The following is an 18,899-nucleotide window of genomic DNA, read 5'->3' as shown; positions in this document are numbered from 1 at the left end:
AAATAAGTAGTTTGCTAATATTTCTGAGACATAACTAAGTGCTTAGTTTTATTAGTATAATAAAATAATAGTGACAGTATATTTTTTATTTTTATTTTTTACTGGAGTCGAGGAGTGTCAGCATTTAATGAAACACAGATTTAAAATATTTTCAGAAGTAGAATTAACTTCCTTTCCTCTTGTTAATCCACTTGCTGGTCATTCTTAGTGCTTCCACTTTTAGAAATTCTACTAGTTTTGTGAATTTTGCTGTTAGTTGGTTTTAATTTCTCTGCTTTTTCTTTGTCCATAATAAGGATTTTATCTGAGTCTCCAGGTTGTCTGTCATCTCTTATTTTAGTTATTCTCATAACATTGGCTGCTTTCTAGGCCCTGAATTGGACTACATCAAATATGTTACTCCTAATCTCACACCCTCAAGGCAGCATCATACCCTACACACTAGAATAAAGAGTGTGTATGTGCATGTGTGAGTGTATGTCAGGTTACATTTATTTACTTGGCCTGTTCAAATGGATTTTCATAACTGTTCCCTTAAATATGAGCTATACTATTCTGATGATCACTTAAAACATAAAAACAAAATGTCTTAAGCAAAGAGTAGATTTTGTTTTTTCCATAGAGGAGTATTACATTTTCACATCTTGTGCTAGGCATCATGTTGTAAAGTACCCTGGTTTGGGAAAGAATAATTTCTGACTAGCATAACATGACTATGTATATTTGTCTTCAATTTTTAAAATCACTGTCTATCTTCTCATTCCAAATAAAAAGAAAGAAAAGCAAATAGTGTGATAGTGCATTACATGGAAGTTTCCATTCTCTTCAGTTAGAAATCATTTGCTCAATCACTAAACAAGATAGCTGCATTTATTCCTCATAGTTTCTGAAATTCAATCACATCTTTGTGTGTGTTCAGCAAAAGAACGCCATCTGCTTGGTTCTCATATTCTTCACTTATTGGATAGACTGAGATGTGTAAGAAATAAACCTACTGTATACATTATTACATATTAAAATAATATTAGTAAATGTGGGAATAGATAGGCTGAAACCACATAGGCCCCCTTCAAAAGCCAGGATAAAGACTGCAGGTGGGTTACCCCATATTCCTAATTGAAAAGAAAGGAGTCTGAAGGTGCCCAGTCATGGGAATGTGTGTGTGACTATCCCTGCATGGGGAAATTAGCAGTGCAGGCAGCTAAGACCATCAACTACCCTATTTCCCCCAAAATAAGACATCCTCCGAAAATAAGACCTACGTACAGGAAAGATAAGACATCCCCTGAAAATAAGACCTAGCACATCTTTGAGAGCACACCTTAAAATAAGACACTGTCTTATTTTCGGGGAAACAGGGTAGTAGCTTAGGCTAGAGAAGCTGAGATGTCTTTCTGAGATGAGGCTTGCTCTCCTCCCTCTCTCCTCTTGTTGCACTGTTATCTGGACTTTTCAGATGTTCCATGACCCTATGTCCCTGTTTACCCTTTTCCTAACCTTCCTGGGGGCTGTAATCTCCCCTCTCTCATTTTTAACTTTGACTGCTGACTATTGACTGTTGTGCTTTCTTGCACATAAACTGTTTATGTTCCCAATAAAAACTCCTGAGAAATAGGACAGGTGCTGTATTGTTCTCATGCTGCCACCAGGCATATGAAACAGTGTATGCCCTGACAGGCTCCCAGTTTTATGCACTAAGTTCAGAGGTGTAAGTTTTGTTCAGCACTATCTCTTTTGCTGGGCACTGTCCCCAGTTGGGGTCCACTAAACACCCAACAAGTAAATATATTAGTACATCAATATGGATCTCCTTAAATGGTATATTGCTTATTCTGTTTAAGCCTTGTTTTTTCCTACAAAATAGATATGAGGGTGATATTCACATTAATAAAAACAATAATATCCACCTTACCTTCTATTATTGAGAGTATTAAATAACAACACAAAAGAAGTCTTGGCTATTACTAACAATTCCTAATTGTATAAAAGGTATAAAAATGGAAATTCACAATGATATTGGCATAATCCTACCAAGTGAAAATCTGAGTAATCCTTCTTCCTCTAATTACACTAATTCAGATCGATGCTTTCAGTCCCACACTACAGGAGGATCATGAAGTGATTCTTTATAAAACTGGAAACAAAACATCAGTTTTCCTAGTCATAAGAGCTTACCTCTGAGAATTATAAACACTGATAAATCAATAAATAGCACCAGAAAAGCAATATGATGGAAACTATTAATACTAATTTCAAAATTAGTCATGTTCAGTTGAATGTTATTTAACACTGATGATTTGATTCTTAGTGTTGGTTAAATTTCTGAGCAAAGCATTCCTCTCTCAAGACTATAGTAGCCTCCACACAAAGCTTTGGAATAGCAATACATTATGTCATTAGTAGCCTGTTCATTGTCTACTGGCTGCTACAAAAAATAACAGCCTCTACAATGACTACCAACTAGATTTCAGCCTGTTTCTGTCAAAAGAAGTGAATTATACTTTCTTTATTGCTCCTACTTCCTCCTTTAACCCAAATGTAAGAGGAATAATGGAAGTGTTTTCCTAATTACTATTGCAAAAAATACTTAATCTAAAATAAATTGAAGCATTCATTTTATGGGAGCGGAAAAATAATAACGTCTTGCATTTCAACAGTAGTTACATGTGTCATTCTTCAACTTCATGCTTTGGACAGAAGCAGAAGAGGAACATATGTAAGTTGATAAAACATGTACTGGTTGGAGACCAATATTCTGTTTTTCATACTGGCGTACAAATGTTCACATTGCTGATATTTGCTAATTCTTTCCATCTGCGCTGCTGTGGCTTTCTTAAAATGAAGAAGTGACAGTTTAAATAAAATCCGGATAATTAACTAGTCAGTGTTCTACAGACCATGAAAGATTTTAGAACTCAGTGTATACATATTTTAGCACATTAATACTAAGTATAACCAGTGCCCCTACAAACTATTAATATAACCGAAATCTTTATTATGAAAATTTTAATGTTTTGGATAAATACTGGAAAACATTTCAATGTGTTTGGTCATATATCCATTAGGTTGCATTTTGTTCTCTATCTTATTTACACTTGGAAATTAATTTTTTTAACATATCAAACAAATTTCTTTTTGAGGGGAGTGCAGTCTCTTTATTGTCAGGGTCACTCCCTGTGGACCTATAGAAAAACCTATAGAAAAGCCACAAGCCCAGGAGAGTTCTGGGGGTGGGGACAGAGCGTGAGGAAACCCCTGCGCTCTGCTCCCTGCCCTGGGAAGTGCAGACGGGGACAGGTACGGGGAAGGGGAGGCCAGAAACCCACATGCAGAGGATGTGGCAGTGGTTGGATGCGAGAGCAGCAGGTGCCTGCCGCCAGCTTTCCTCTGGTACTGGCCGAGGGGCAGCATGCAGGGTGGACGCTCGCCTGAGCCCTGCAGCAGGAATTCCTCTCTTCTGGGGCGGCCTTTGCTCCAGACCGGCTGCGTATTGGAGGCCCCGCCCTCCGCATCTGTGTCCAAGCGAGGCTTCCTTGCTTCGCGTCAGCAGCCCCTAGTCCTTGGATTCGTTGTCTGGAGTCCATGCTTGTCCCTGGGGTATGCCTCCCTCAGAGGGCTTGTCTTCAAGGGTGAGGGGGCTGGTGACTAGTGGCCAGCTGCGGCTACCACTACTGCCATTGCCACCAGCACTGCCAGCCAGCGCTGCTGTTGCCATCTGGGTTTGCTTTTTTTGCACCTTAGGGATCTGCTTCAAGCAACTCAGTAGGGCATCAATATTGGACTTGACCTGTGTCAGCTCTGCCTCAATGGTCGGCAACTCAAGCTTCACCGAGGATTGCCTCTGTCACCGGCACCAGCAACAGGCAAACCCCGTAGTCGAAGCCCCTGCTGCTCTTTTTCACTGTGAGTCTGCTGGGATTGGCTCTGCAGCCACCTCCATGTTCAGCACCGCCCAGTCTCTCCCAGCACAGCTGCCCAGCACTGCGGTTCATGGGCTGCTGGACAAAGGCCCCCCTTATGGATAGAACCACTGGCCAGAGGGCCTTACATGGAGAATAGGGTGCCCGTCTGATTTCTTCACTACAGTCTGTTGAAGACCCCGAAGTTGCTGGGTCTGGGGTTATTCTTGTTGGTTCTATTGCTTGTCTGGTCCTTCATGGTCATGGTGGCCACGGGGACCAGGCTGTGCTCGGCCTGCTATTTTCTCCTTTGAGGTGCAAGAACAGCACCAGCTGCCTCTGGGAACAGGCTCGCCTACACTGAGAGAGCTGGAGAAATCCCATAGGTGCAGCGGAGGTGATGCCCAGGTAATTGGTGAAGAAAGGGAGGAGGAAGGAAGCGGCCTTGCTACACCCCAGCAGGAGAGGGCAGTGCAGGCTCCCCTGTGCCCACAATCTGATCCTAAGTTTTTGTTTGTTTGTTTGTTTGTTTTTCTTGACCCAAGGGAGCGAAACATAATAAATTTATCAAAAGGTTAAACCCTTTTCCTGATAACTCCATTTTTCTTGAACATTTGGAATACTATTTGTATTTGTGTGCAGCAGTAGAACTAAACAGCTCATCTTAATTTCTGGTACTATGCCTATCAATGAAGTGATACAGAATGTTGAATGGCATGCAGGCTGGAAGTTGGAAATGTCTCCAGCTTAAGTTACTTGACCTCTGTCAGACTCAATTTTCACTTAAGAAACATTGGCCACTTAGACTTCAGTTATATTTTCTTTCACAACGTCACAGTTTTACAGGACTTAGAAAGAACAATGCCAGACAGACTAAAGTGGGGCACAGCTCTGTAATCAGAGAAGATCTTTCTCTCTAGGTGTCAGATATCCTGTGAGGCCAACTGTCTATCGCAGACACCACCGGTTTCTGTAAATAGCTGCACCAGTCATGACCAAAGGGCGGCCTGTTTTAATAGTGCCAAGACCAGCAGAGGGCTGGTAGGTAACAAGAAATAATGGGATTCAGAGCACGCAGGTTGTATTTGTGTCCAGTGAGCTATGGATAGGTTTAGTCATGCATATATCAAGCATGTGAGTACTATGAAATACACAAACTTTACCCTAGGACTCAAATAAATTGTTTTTAAGGAGCCAATGTGTTTAAACGCTGCATTAATAGCATTATGATCTAATTTCAGTACTGAAGTCATAATTTTCAAAAAGATACCTTTGCTTAAGCAACTTTTTCCAGAGCACAATAAAACCATCTTGGGGGAGGTGGGTGGAGGGAGAGTGATTGGTGGGATTACACTGCGGTGCATTTTACAAGGGTATATGTGAAACTTAGTAAATGTAGAATGTAAATGTCTTAACACAATAACTAAGAAAATGCCAGGAAGGCTATGTTAACCAGTGTGATGAAAATGTGTCAAATGGCCTGTAAAACCAGTGTATGGTGACCCATGATCACATTAATGTACACAGCTATGATTTAATTTAAAAAAAGAAAAAGAAAAACAATTTTCCAGAAAAAAAATAAATAAATAAAACCATCTTGTAGGCTTCTTAAATATCTTAAGAAATATTTTAGTGTCATAAAAACTCTAAAATTGGCCTTGAGATTTGTAGTTAAATGCTTCAAGGCCATGTCTAAGAGTTAAAATTCAGGTTTATCATTAGCCACCCCTTAAATTTCATAGGAGCATCCCTATTATTCTCATCATAACCTTTCTAGATCACCCCTATAACTTTTATGTCTTAGTATGATCTATTCACCTAATGTTACAATATTTGTTTTTTTTTTTTGTTTGTTTGTTTTTTTTGTAGAGACAGAGTCTCACTGTACAGCCCTCGGGTAGAGTGCCGTGGCATCACACGGCTCACAGCAACCTCTTAACTCTTGGGCTTACGCAATTCTCTTGCCTCAGCCTCCCGAGCAGCTGGGACTACAGGCGCCCGCCACAACGCCCGGCTATTTTTTGGTTGCAGTTTGGCCGGGGCTGGGTTTGAACTCGCCACCCTCGGCATATGGGGCTGGCGCCCTACTCACATGTTACAATATTTGTAACTTCTATCTTTGTGGTATAAACAAATACATTTAAGTGTGAAAAATGTTTACATCATATGTCATGAATTCTTTTCTATTCAATTTCTGAGTAGAAGACATTTGCTTAAAATTTAAAAAAAAAACTTTTCATAATTAAGTTAATGGAAATTACTATGCACATGTGGGTTAAGAGAAATATTGAGATTCTTAATTCCTACATGTTTGTTAGATCTGTGCTCAAACTAAGGATGTATCAGTAAACAATACTGAGTTCCATAAAGGAAGGGAATACATCCACGATATTTTACCACTATATCTCAAGTAACATACTTGATTTGCAATTGAATTAAAATAATTTTCTCATGCTAAGTAAATAACTATACAAATATTTGATTAGTGTTTGATTTTCCTATCTATCAAGTAATTAGTTCCAGAGAGTTACAGGTCTTTACTAATAGGTTATATGTAAAACTTTATAATGCTCAAAAAAAAATGCAGAAAAACATGAATTAATATACAATAATTGTAACAAAATAAGACATTCCTGAAATAACTAATTCAACACAGGAGAAAGGCAAGACCAAGGGTTAGCAGCAACGACAACAAAGTTATACACACACTCCTGCTGTATATATTCATATATCACAAACACATTTTTAAAGCATGTTCTCATTATTTAGAAACACAGAAATGACTTTTATGAACTTTGAATGGCAAAATAAGGAATTACATTGAGTCATGAAACATTCCAACTCTCAGGGTCATAAGCCACTTTGGGAAATGAATGATACTGAAAATGGATGCTACCATTTTACCACTTCAAAAACAAATACCTATGAATAAAGATTACTGATTCGTAAACATGCATTTAAATTATAGTAGTGCTGAGAGCAACTAAAGAGCTGAATACCAGTGGAGAGGAAGTCCCTTATCTTAGACAATTAATAAGGTTTAAATTGTAAATTAACGAGCTACATGTCACATGAAGAAAGCAATGGATTTACGATAGATGGACTCAAAATTACAAATTAGCCCCTTATTTCTCTGGTGTAAGGAGGAATGTAATTAAGAAGACATTGCAACATCAGTGTTCATGAAGAAATAGTCTACAGCTTGTATTTCACTCTAAATGAAGAACATATTTAGGAACTGGCAAGTTCTATTTTTACAGCTTTGTTAAACAACAACAACCAAAAAAAGCAGGTTTAAGCTAAAATAAAGAGAGTGGGAAGAGCATCCACGTGAGAGCACCAGAACCCAATAATAGATGGCAGCAGAGAGGAGCACAAAAGGTTGGAACTAGAATTCCGGGGGAACAGTTTTCAGTGGAAGAATTTCATGTCAGACTTCGTTTCTGGTGATAAACACTGCTGATATGCCCTGACATGGTTGTCAAAGGTCATCACATGAATTAAGGGGGATCTAAACAGATATGTGCCTGAATTCATGTAGGCAGCAGTCACAAGGATAAGCAGGCAAACCTCAGGGCATAATTCTGCCTTTCTAATAAAACGTGAGCAAGTTTGGGCTGTAAAATAACAGTTTTCTACTTAATCTACATTTTAACTCTTTCACCTTCTCTCTCTCTCTCTTTTTTTTTTTTTTTCGTAAAAGCTAGGAGTCAACAGCAGTTCTAAAAGCCTTTTATATGTCTTGCTTAAAAATATTGACTAATTTTTACTTACTGCCTAAAAATAAATCTAGAAAATAGAAAGGAAACAAATTCAACTGAGCAACTTAATTTAATTCTCAAGAATCCATGCATTTTTATGAAAAAAATATTTTTAAATGGTAAGCATTGGAAATGTTTATAAAATAATGAACTTGTTTCTATAGCCATGCCTCAAAATCAATCTCATCTTTACAATATTTCTGTGTATCAGAGGTAGGTGTGTGTCTGTGTGTATGGGGTGTGTGTGTGTGTAGAGTAAGTAGCTATAGAAACAAAGTGATAGAAAAGTAGATAAGAGAGAAAGAATGTAAACAGAAGAAAATAATCAGAAAAAAATAGGTCCAAGAATCTATATTTAAAGTAATCAAACAGCATAATAGACCAGTGATTTTCAACTGGTGTGCTGTGAGAGGATCTTAGGTGTACTGGGAAAATTTCTAAAGATCATTCTAGAGAACTTCTTCAAAGAAGTTCAAAGAACATAATTGTGCCATGGAAGTTTAACTATAGGTTCAAGTGTGCTCGAAAGATAAAAAATAGTTTGAAAAATACTGCATGAGAGAATGGATTGAGAAGAGGACAAATTTAAGTTCCAATTCCTATCATTAGATTTCTAGTAAGTGATTGGGGGGCATATTACATCAATACAGTGATTAAATTCTGGATAGACTGATTGAGAAGGACAGAGACAGAGAAACAGAGACAAAATGAGAGCAAGGAAAAGACCCTAACTACCTACATCATGACAAAAGAAGGGATGTCATTATAAAAAGTAAAATATTTAATGTAAGTAAGGGAATACTAAAAGAACCCTGCATCCATAAATTAAAAAAAAAAAAAAACTTTTAAATCAACAGATTTCCATGAAAGGCAAAAACTGCCAAAACTCACTCAAGAAAAAAAATGAATAACCTAACATATATTCTACATTTAGTCATGAAATTAAATTTAGACTAAAATAAAAAAACAACCTTTGCAACAAAGTTTTGGAGAGATGTGTTGAGGAATTCTATCAAACATTTAAAGTAGAAATATTAACAATGCTAAACAATCTCATCCACCAAATAGAAAAGAGAGGAATAATGCTCACCTGATTTTGTAAGTCTAGTTGTTGTTCTGATACTAAAGTCAGTCATTACAAGAAAAGAAAATAGCAAACTAATATTCTTCATTAATATAGATGCAGCATTTTTAAAGAAACAAATTCAACCCAGCTATCCATCTAGTGTAATTCATCATAGTCCAGTAGCATTCATTCCAGTAATGTGAATCTGTTTCATCATCAAAACCCCAATCATTACAATTTTTGTTATTATCAGAATAGAAAGAAAATCAATAAATTCCATAAGAAATAAGTGATTTCAAAAAATTCAACATTCAATTGTGATGAAAACTTTCAGCAAACTAACAATACTTCCTTAACATGATAGACATCCCATGTAAAGACCTAGGTTAGAGATTGACAAAAAAGAATGTCTTTTCTCATCACTACTGTGGAGTGCTATATTGGAAATCACAGAGAGTAAAATAATGCAAGAAAAATCAGTAAAATCCCCCAGACTGAAAAGAATAACATTTCTATCAAAAGAAAACATAATTTTCTACATAGAAAAACACCTGGAACCTTAAAAAAAGAGCAAAGCAAAACAAAAAAGTAACAAAATCTCTAAGAATAAGGAAATTATTAAATCACAGGACAGAACTCAATTGCATCTCTACATATTGGTAAGGAATATCTATAAATTAAAAAAATCCATATCATGTAAAATATGCAAAAATTAAATATATACATTGAGATCTATCAAAGAATACACATGATATATATGCTGAAAAATAAAAAAACACCAAAGAAGCAAAAGAAGTTCCTGGGCAGCGCCTGTGGCTCAAGGAGTAGGGCCCTGGTCCCATATGCCGGAGGTGGTGGGTTCAAACCCAGCCCCAGCCAAAATCCACAAAAAAAAAAAAAAAAAGAAGTTCCTAAATAATGGGTATGTACTCCGTGTTCATAGATTAGAAAACCTATTAAAGCATCAATTCTTCCAAAATCGATTTATAGATTCTATACATTCCAATTGAAATCCTTGGATATTTTGTAGATACCAACAAACTGAACATAAATTGATATAGAAAATAATTATAATAAACAAAACATTTTGAAAGAAAACTATTTCAAGCCCTCACTCTACCTGATTGTAAGATCTATTATATATTGAGAGTAATCACAACAGTGTTTTATTGGAAAAAAGAAACATACAGATAAAAAGAATACAATAGAACATAGGTAGAACCATACAAAAACATTCAATTTATTTTTGACAAACATGCTTTAAAGGTAATTAAAGAAAATTGATTGCAAATAAGTGGTGCCAGAAAAATTGAACACCTATATGTGAAATAGTGAACCTTGACCTGTATTGATTTTTTTTTTTTCCTCAAAATTAAGAGTAAAAGTATGTTAGGGGCTAAATGGAAAACTTAAAACTTTAGAAGAAAGCACCAAAGAAGACTTGTGCGTTGAGACGAGGCAAACATTTAACAGAGACAACACCCATAGGAAAATAAATAATTAAATGGATTTTAAAGGGGAAAAAAAATCAAATGCTCGGCAAACAAAGAAAAAGAAAGAAAACAAAACATAAACCATTCTTTAAGAAATAATAGGACACAGACACGTTATACGAAGAAAATATTTGCCTATCAACTATCCGAGAAAGTATATTCGTACAGCATAGGTAAAGGGCTATCAAGTCAGTAATGAGGAAAGTGACCTGGACAAAGTTTTGAACAGCCACTTTATCAGAGAGGAGAGTAGCAGCCAAGCAAATGAGAAGATGCTCAACAACAGTCATTAGCGAAATGCAAATGCAAAACAGGATGTGGCAACATTCCACATCTATAAAAAGGCCAAACTTACAAACAAAACGCAACCTATTAGCACCAAGCATGAGCAAGGAAGTGCAGCCACTGACACTCTCATGCCTTGCTGGTGAGAACAAAAATTGAAGTGCCGACTTCGGAAAACCGTCTGGCAGGTTTGTATAAAGTAAGCATTGAATTGCCAAATGCCTTTGTATCCACACGCCCTAGATGTTTACCCAAAATAGAAGTGAGAACTCCAGGCAAATGGCTATCATGCACTTATTCATAATGGTGAAAAACTAAAAATAAAAATGTCTTTCAACTAGTAAACAGAGAAATGAACTGTGGTGATCCATCCAAGGTAGTCTATTGAATAGTAAGAAGGAGCATATGATTGATACGCGCATTTACCTACGGGAAAGAAGTCACCCTCAGAAGGCCATGTGCTATATGATTACATTTACATGACAGTCAGGAAAAAGCAAGACCACACTTGTAAGGAAAGAGGGAGTTTTGCTATAAAGAAGCTGCATCAGAAAAAAAAAAAAAAAAAGCTGCTGCATCAGAGTTTCTTCAGCTTAATGGAACTATTTCACTATCTTTATTGTGGTGGTGGGTAGAAAACTACGTGTTTGTCAAATCTCCTAATACTTTATACCCAAAGGTGTGAATTTTGTTGTATGACAATTAAAAATACACTTCAAAAGCATCAAATATCATGCTTAAAAATAATATTTTTATTGTATATAAATTATATAACTAACTTTGACAAAAGTGTCTGGGATATTGTTAGCTATTTCTTTATATGTATTTGGTGTTAAAAATTAAACAAGTTTTCTATACACGTATAGAAAAATCTACAAGAAAACACAGCTTCAAAAGCATGCTTGTGCATGAAGTTTTTTCTTTTGACCAATACCATTTATCTTAATATTTTATTATTTAAGTACTCTGGAAAATATTATGTAGCTTGTCTGTGTCGTATGGATAATTTATCAATAATTCTCTATAGCTTTCAAATCTCCTTTATCGTTTTGAGGGGAAATTTCAAGAAAATTTTCCTAAGAACTAAATAAGCTTAAAAAAGAAACATAAAAATATAAACAAAATTAAAAATAGGATTATTTACAGACACATGTGTATTGACAAATACTACTTAAAAAAAAAAAAAAAACAGAGTAGGGCGGCGCCTGTGGCTCACTGGGTAGTGCACGGGCCCCATATACCGAGGGTGGTGGGTTCAAACCCAGCCCTGCCCAAACTGCAACAAAAAAATAGCCAGGCACTGGGGCAGGCGCCTGTAGTTCCAGCTACTCGGGAGGCTGAGACAAGAGAATCTCCTAAGCCCAGGAGTTGGAGGTTGCTGTGAGCTGTGTGATGCCACAGCACTCTACCGAGGACAATAAAGTGAGATTCTGTCTCTACAAAAAAAAAAAAAAAAAAACAGAATAGTTGTATTTTCTTTCATATTCTAATTTTCACAGTATTGTGAAAAGAAAGATACTTGCTTTCAGTTAGACTTCAGTGTTAGACTTTCAGTGCTTTAATTTAGGCTTTTTTAGTTTATGGCCTTAAGAATAGCTAACATTCTGTATTATATAGAATATAATTATATATATAATTTGTTATGGCAGTAATAGGATTCTATTCTATATATATAATTATATATAGAGATATATATGTATTATATATAATTATATTCTATATAATATTATAATAATTATAATATTTCACCTATTCTAAAGTAGATTAGACAAAAGTCACTTTCTATGAGGATCCAGAGTTAAACAGCCACAGTCAGTCACGGACAGAAGACATTTTGGCAGTAAGCAAAACGAGAAAAAGGAGCGGTAAACAGGATAAACTCGCATATAAATATTCTCTGTTTTATGTGCTAATATACACAATTGATATATTAATTACACTTACTACTACCTGTGTTCTACAGTTTTCTGAATTGCATGCGCTTGCATATGTACGAGGTCTGAAAGTGCACAGACTCATGGTAGACAGAGCGCTGTGTACCTCGTTGCTGCATCTCATTACAGCCAGCTTTGACGTTCTCCCCCGCACTGATGCCAGGACCTAGTCCACCCTTCAAAGCAATTTTGGAACTCTTTTTCTGGAATTGCTGTCAAATTTATCATTGTTACATACCTTTGAAGTCCTCAATGCCATCAAACTGTCTTCCTTTCAATACTTCCTCTATCTTCAGATAAGGAAAAAAATCATGGGGGGCCACAGCAGGAGAGTGTGGAAGGTTTTCCAATACAGTTAATTGTCTAAAAACTCCCTCACGGTGTCTTGTGAGCTACTGCAAGAGCCCTACCTTTCTCATACTAATATTTTCAGTTAAGATTTTCATAACTGTTTCTCTATTGATGTTTACTTTATATGCTATGATTCTCACAATTTTGATACACAATTCGAAAAATTTTGCATTGTTTTCATCAGTTCTCCTCATTACTGGCCTCCTGACCTCTCTTCATCAGTAACACTTTCTCCCTCCTCAGGAAAAATACTTAATCCATTTGTGCACTGCCATTTTCTTCATGGTATTATCCCCACCAACTTGGACTACCATGTCCCTGATTTCACTTCTACTCTTGCTAAGTTTAACAAGAAATTTAACTTTTGTTCATCACTCTAATTCAAACTCTGACATTCTTACAATGGCATGCAAAACCACACAGTGACAATGAATGCCACTCAGCAAGACGCTGCCACACGTTGACGTGAACACAGTTGCACAGCTGTGAGACACTCATACACCAGGTGCGGAAACTGTACTGAGCTGTTTGTACAGTGCTGCCAATGTAAGTGCATGGTGGCAAGTTCGTGAATTTAATTGTCCTACCTTGTCTATATTAGTATATAAAACTAAAAGTATTTTATCTATAAGAACTATATATAGGTATACAAGTTAAAAAAGTATTTTATTTTGTATAAAAACTATGTAATTTATATAAAACTAATATATATAACTATATATATTTCATTACTAAAATACATTATGTCCATGTATTATATCAAATTGTCTTCAAAATGCTATGAGATCATCAATGTCTCAATTAAGATATAAGGCCACATGGTGAAGGTCATATAGCAAGTGGAAGGGAGCCTCATTAATTGGTAGAGGTATAATCATCGATGGCAGAGAATATGAAGTATGGTGCAATAGAATCCTATTACTGCCATAACAAATTACTACAAAATTGGTGCCTTAAAACACAAATGCATTTTATAGCTTAGGAAGTTAGAAGGAAAAAAATAGGTCTCACAGAGCTAAATAGAGATTTTCACAGATCTGTGTTCCACCTGTTGTCTCTAGAGAGAACTATTTCATTGCCTTTTCCAGGTTCTAAAGATTAGGCATGTTCCTTAGCTCATAACCCCCTTTTATCTTCAAAACCAGCAATGGCCAGTTGATTGTTTCTCAGTATGCGTCCTTCTGACCATTCTTGTAACGGTCTCTTTCACTTTAAAGGACACTTGTGATTATATCAGTTTATAATTGTAATTATATCTCAATAATTCAGGGTAATCTTCCCATTTTAAAGTCGCTTGATTAGCAATCTTAATTCCATCTGCAGCTTTAATTTCCACTTGCCATATACTAAAACGTATTCACAGATTTTAATTTCCACTTGCCATACACTATAACATACTCACAGATCTTTGGGAGGAGCCAAAACATTCTGCCTATCACATAAGGTGGGAAGAGCTTAAAGTGAGTAGATGCTCAGAGCATCTTTCCTGTTCATCATAACTTTGGTCAGAATCCATCTGAATATATGTAGCAGGATAGAGGCCACCACTTATTTTGAAACTATTCTGTTTAGTTATTTCTTCTTATGAGTTCATGGAATCTTTATGGAAAACAGATCTAACATTTCACCACTCTGCCCTTATTACAGCATTTCTCTGCATGATCATCAAAGAAGTGGTCTCTGTGGGAGACCTCCCAAATTGTGTTCCTAGAATATTCAAGACTTGTTTTATGTTGCTTATTTATTAGAGTGTGCATGTGTGTGTGTGTAACATTTTTTCAAAAGATCATGATTGAGAATTCAGGAATAAAGAATAAAACAAGTGTGTGTGCAAGCATTATTGTTACCTCTCATTAGATGACAGACTGATAAAACTGTCTATGTAAAGGGAATGATGACACTACTCAAGACTGAACAAGCTAGATTAGAAAATATTCTGATATGTTGATCATTGAATGTTGAAGATGTTGCCATGTTGAATGACATAGAGAAAGGATAGCCTCAGTCCTAGATTACTAGTTTCCTCCTGAAGAGTGTCGATTTCTACTGCCAGTATAAGGTGATGTATCTTGAATGAAGATATAAGGAGTATGGAGGGAGGCCTTATACCCAAGTGATGTCCAGACAGAACTCTTTTTTCAAACAATTGTATTTAAGGCATGAATTATAGAAAGGAGAGGAGAGGAGACATGCCCAAGGGCACATCCATAAGGACATGGTACACAAGGCTTCTATGATGGGTTGGCAGCTTGGGGTTAAGGGGAAAATATACCTTTTATATGGTAATACATTACACGGTAGGGGACCAGTATAGAGATTTTTGGATTTATATTCTTTAAGAACAATAATAATACATACTAAGTTTTAAGTGCCTTTATGTTAAAATTTTCTTCCCTATTTTATCCTATTCATCATAATGTTGGTAAAAGTTGCAAAGTGGTCTTAGTAATACTTTAATAAGCTTATACTAATAGTGTACAGTTTCAATTTGACTTGTAAGTGTACTTTAGTAATTATAAATCACCAGCACAAGAGAAAGAAAGAGGGAAAAAATGAGTATATACTTTCCAACGTAATATATAGGCAAAATTACCATATTTCACATGATATATGTTATGTCATGCTCCTAAGTATAGTTCTTAAATATTAAGAACATGCTATATGCTAAAAATTTGTCTTTATCCTCATGTATGGATTGTAAAATATTTGGTGTATAAGGAAAATAAAATTAAATAGCTTTTATTTCCACAGTAGGCATGGAGTTTGAACAATATTCCAATGAACATAAACTCAAGCAGAACCCTGTGATTTCCATTTTAAACAGAAAGTGCTATTTTTATAATTGACATGTCAAATCATACCACGGTACGGAAAACAGAATGTTTTTTTAGTTTCTAGTATATCTAGTACTAGCAAATATCCAGGACATTTATTTATCCATTTAATAAGTACTGATTGTTCAACTCTGTTCTGAGTGTTACGTATGGAGTAGCAGAAAAGGTATAAAATTGTGTTCAGGAAGTCTGTATTTTATGGAGTGACAAACTACATGTAGGTGTAAGTGAATGAGTTAGTGAGTAAAGAAATTTATTTTCTGTACTCATCAGTTGTGCTGTGAAAGTATATAAATCAGGGCATATATGGAGGTTGAATATGGAGAAACTGTTCAGTGTAGCTTTGTATTATTATTAATATCTCCGAGACACTGTTCTGCAAATAACTTTGTATTAAATGGAGGGATGTTGGAAGACACTCCCACAGATACCAGATGTTGTTCTCCACAGCCCTGGAGCAGCTTCCTCTGTTAAATGCCCAGGAAACACAGTCTTCCTCAGTCAAGTCCACAGCAACAGATTTAGGGGATATTAATTTCTGAAAATATGGCTGGCATCCTTGTTCAGCCTGTGCCATCTCTGACACTATCTGTAGGCAATGGACAAGGACTATTTATTTTTCCACTTGGAAAAGGCAGTTGTGTGTATTTAAAGCTCAAACATAATTTGAATTCCCTGTGATGCCTTGGCATATGCATTTCAGATATATCCACCTAGCTGCGCAGACTGTGAATACATAATGAACTTAATTATAAAGGAATATCAAATATCAGTAAAGAGGTATGGCACAATACAACCTGGTCATTCTACAATGAAATGTTAATTGTTACTACAGACTGGTGATTAAAAAAATAGTGTACTTTGGGAATTACAAATAAACTCTGATGTCACCAATTTCAATTAAACCTATAGACTAACCACGTACAAGAAATACCCATGGTCTGCTTCTCATTAACGGTGACTATGCAAAAAATATTCCACAATATAAATCTCACAATTCTCCCTGTGAAATAATTTTATAGCTTTTAAGTGTATTCTGTGATTTAAATGTGCTCATTAGCAACAGTGCTTCTTATATGATAAAAACGCCGAATGCCTCAAGTATAATATTCATTAAAATATCACTAAACCTTGGTGCAATTGTCTACCATTATGCATGACTGAGCAAGCTCTACATAGAATTTGGTTTAAGCAGTTGTTGTCTCTTGTCTTAGCAAAACTCAGGTGTCCAACAGTAGACATACAGACAAAATAGGTTTAGTTTCCCAAGCCAATGACTCCTGGGAGCTATAGTATAGGACAATCTATTCCTGACCTTTCCTATATGACGCAGGCCTATTCCCTCCCATTTTCTCTGGAACTTCACAGCTTCAGTTATCATCACCTCTCCTTTAGCTGCCTCATCTCTCTGCGATAGAATAATAGAAACCTTTCCAGGCTTCAGGTCTCTCTGTTTTTCAAGCATGACCACAGTTTTCTTATTCTTCATTTATCACCTATGTTCCTCCTCAATACAAAGACATGTGTGCTTGCCACACAGGGCAGAAAAGACAGGGTTGGGCAACTGCTGCCAGCCCTCACAGAGAAAATGGCTTTAAGGAAAAAAAATAGTTATTTTCATAAAATACACAATTTCATTTTCATAAAATATATACAGAAACACATACACATATTTCTGAAATGGCTCTCAATGTTCTCTTCTCCTGATACTCATATATTGTCCTTTACCCTTGATAATAACCTTTAGATTAATCTTACTTGAGATTAATTACAACCACATTCAGATTTTAAATGTCTGGTTTTCTCCTGAGGAGACTGCAGATGCCTACTGAGGATACAGAGTCCCATATTTTCTATATTCCCTTAACTTGCTGGCTCTTTTGAAATTGCTCCCATGTAGATCTTCTCCCATGTATGGGAGGTAGTGAAGTAAGATTCTGGCCAACACCCAATTAGAAATAGTCATAGAGAAACTGAATCCTGCCAACAGCCACTTGAGTGATTGTGGAAATGGATCCATCACTGCTTGGCCCTTGGAGTAACGATAGCCCACCTGACAGTCTGATTGTAGCCTCGTGAGATGTTCAGATCCAGAGGACCCAGCTAAGGATTGCCTCAATTTCTGAAGAACAGAAACTATAGGATTATTAAATATTTGTTGCTTTAGTGATTGAGTTTTAGAGTAATTTGTTAAGCATAAATAAGTAACTAGCACACATACACACATAAGCAAGAGGGAAAAAAAAAAGAAAAAAAAAGCATAACTGCTGAGAAAAAGCAAACAAAAACTAAATGCAAGAACTACATACACGTCTCAGTTTAGCACTTGATTACAGCATGTGAAAATCATAGTGTCTTTTCCTCCTACGTTTTATAGTTTTTCAGTAGATAACTAGAATGTTACTGAAATCTACAGACTATAAAGTTAAGAAAAACACATAAAATTTATAGTAGAATCTATGAGAGGTAATTATGCAAAACAATTAAAAGATTCAAAATCAAAATTTATATGTAAGAATATATATTAAAAATGAGACTGTACAGGCTTACAAAAATCTGTCTCCTTCTCTGGCAGTAATTATTAGTGTATTGCTGTCTTATGATGGGTGGCAGATTTAAGCAATAATCAAGGTAAGCAGACAAATATCCTTCAATGAAGGAGCAAGTAACTAATTCCATTGTTCAGCAAAAACATTGTATTTTTGTTTATAGATTTTTTTATACAATTTTTTCAGCACATTGCAAAGTCTCCCAAAGTTCAGAAAGATTTTTACTTGAGCATTGATTATATCTTACAGATAACATTTCTCTCATGACATGAAATTATGTTAATATTTGAATGTAGATTTCGTTTTGTTTTGTTAGTAAGTACTTCTTGAGAAGGGGATAAATCAAAAATCTTGCCAAAGCAATTATACCTCAGTGATTTAAAGCAATTCACCAAGCTTAGGACTGTGGTAGATAATAAAACATTAAATTGTCCTTTCAAAGTGAAGCTGATTACCACATCATACCTACCTATGTTCTAAAGTTTTATAAATTGCATGTGATTGGAGCTCAGATGAAATTTAAATCACTGATTGCCTTTAACTATAGAAAACACTATTCAAGGAAAAGGTGAAATGGAAACTCAATCCATTTATATACACACTGAAATTTTAAAAAAGTTATCTAATCAGAGGATTGCAAAACCCGTGTAGACAAGAAAAACGAAGTGTTGTATTTTCTCCTTCTCAGTGGTAAATGATTTCTCTCTTCCTCCAGGTACGTTGTTAT

General features: G+C 35.8%; 1 protein-coding gene across 1 annotated transcript in view; it reads right to left on the bottom strand.

Moving 5' to 3' along the window:
* The window catches only part of LOC128581091 (protocadherin-15-like), a 724,065-nt gene extending 720,481 nt beyond the window's left edge, over positions 1-3,584 (bottom strand). The window contains exon 1 of the mRNA XM_053583500.1: positions 3,327-3,584. Coding sequence (XP_053439475.1) covers positions 3,327-3,584 — 258 coding nt within the window. The remainder of the gene's footprint in view (positions 1-3,326) is intronic.
* Between the last annotated feature and the right edge of the window lie 15,315 nt (positions 3,585-18,899).

This window comes from Nycticebus coucang, chromosome 3 (assembly GCF_027406575.1).
Source record: "Nycticebus coucang isolate mNycCou1 chromosome 3, mNycCou1.pri, whole genome shotgun sequence".
In the NCBI taxonomy this organism is placed as follows: Eukaryota; Metazoa; Chordata; class Mammalia; order Primates; family Lorisidae; genus Nycticebus; species Nycticebus coucang.
The sequence above is the reverse complement of the archived record's forward strand: the minus strand, read 5'-3'. Positions and strand labels throughout refer to the sequence as shown.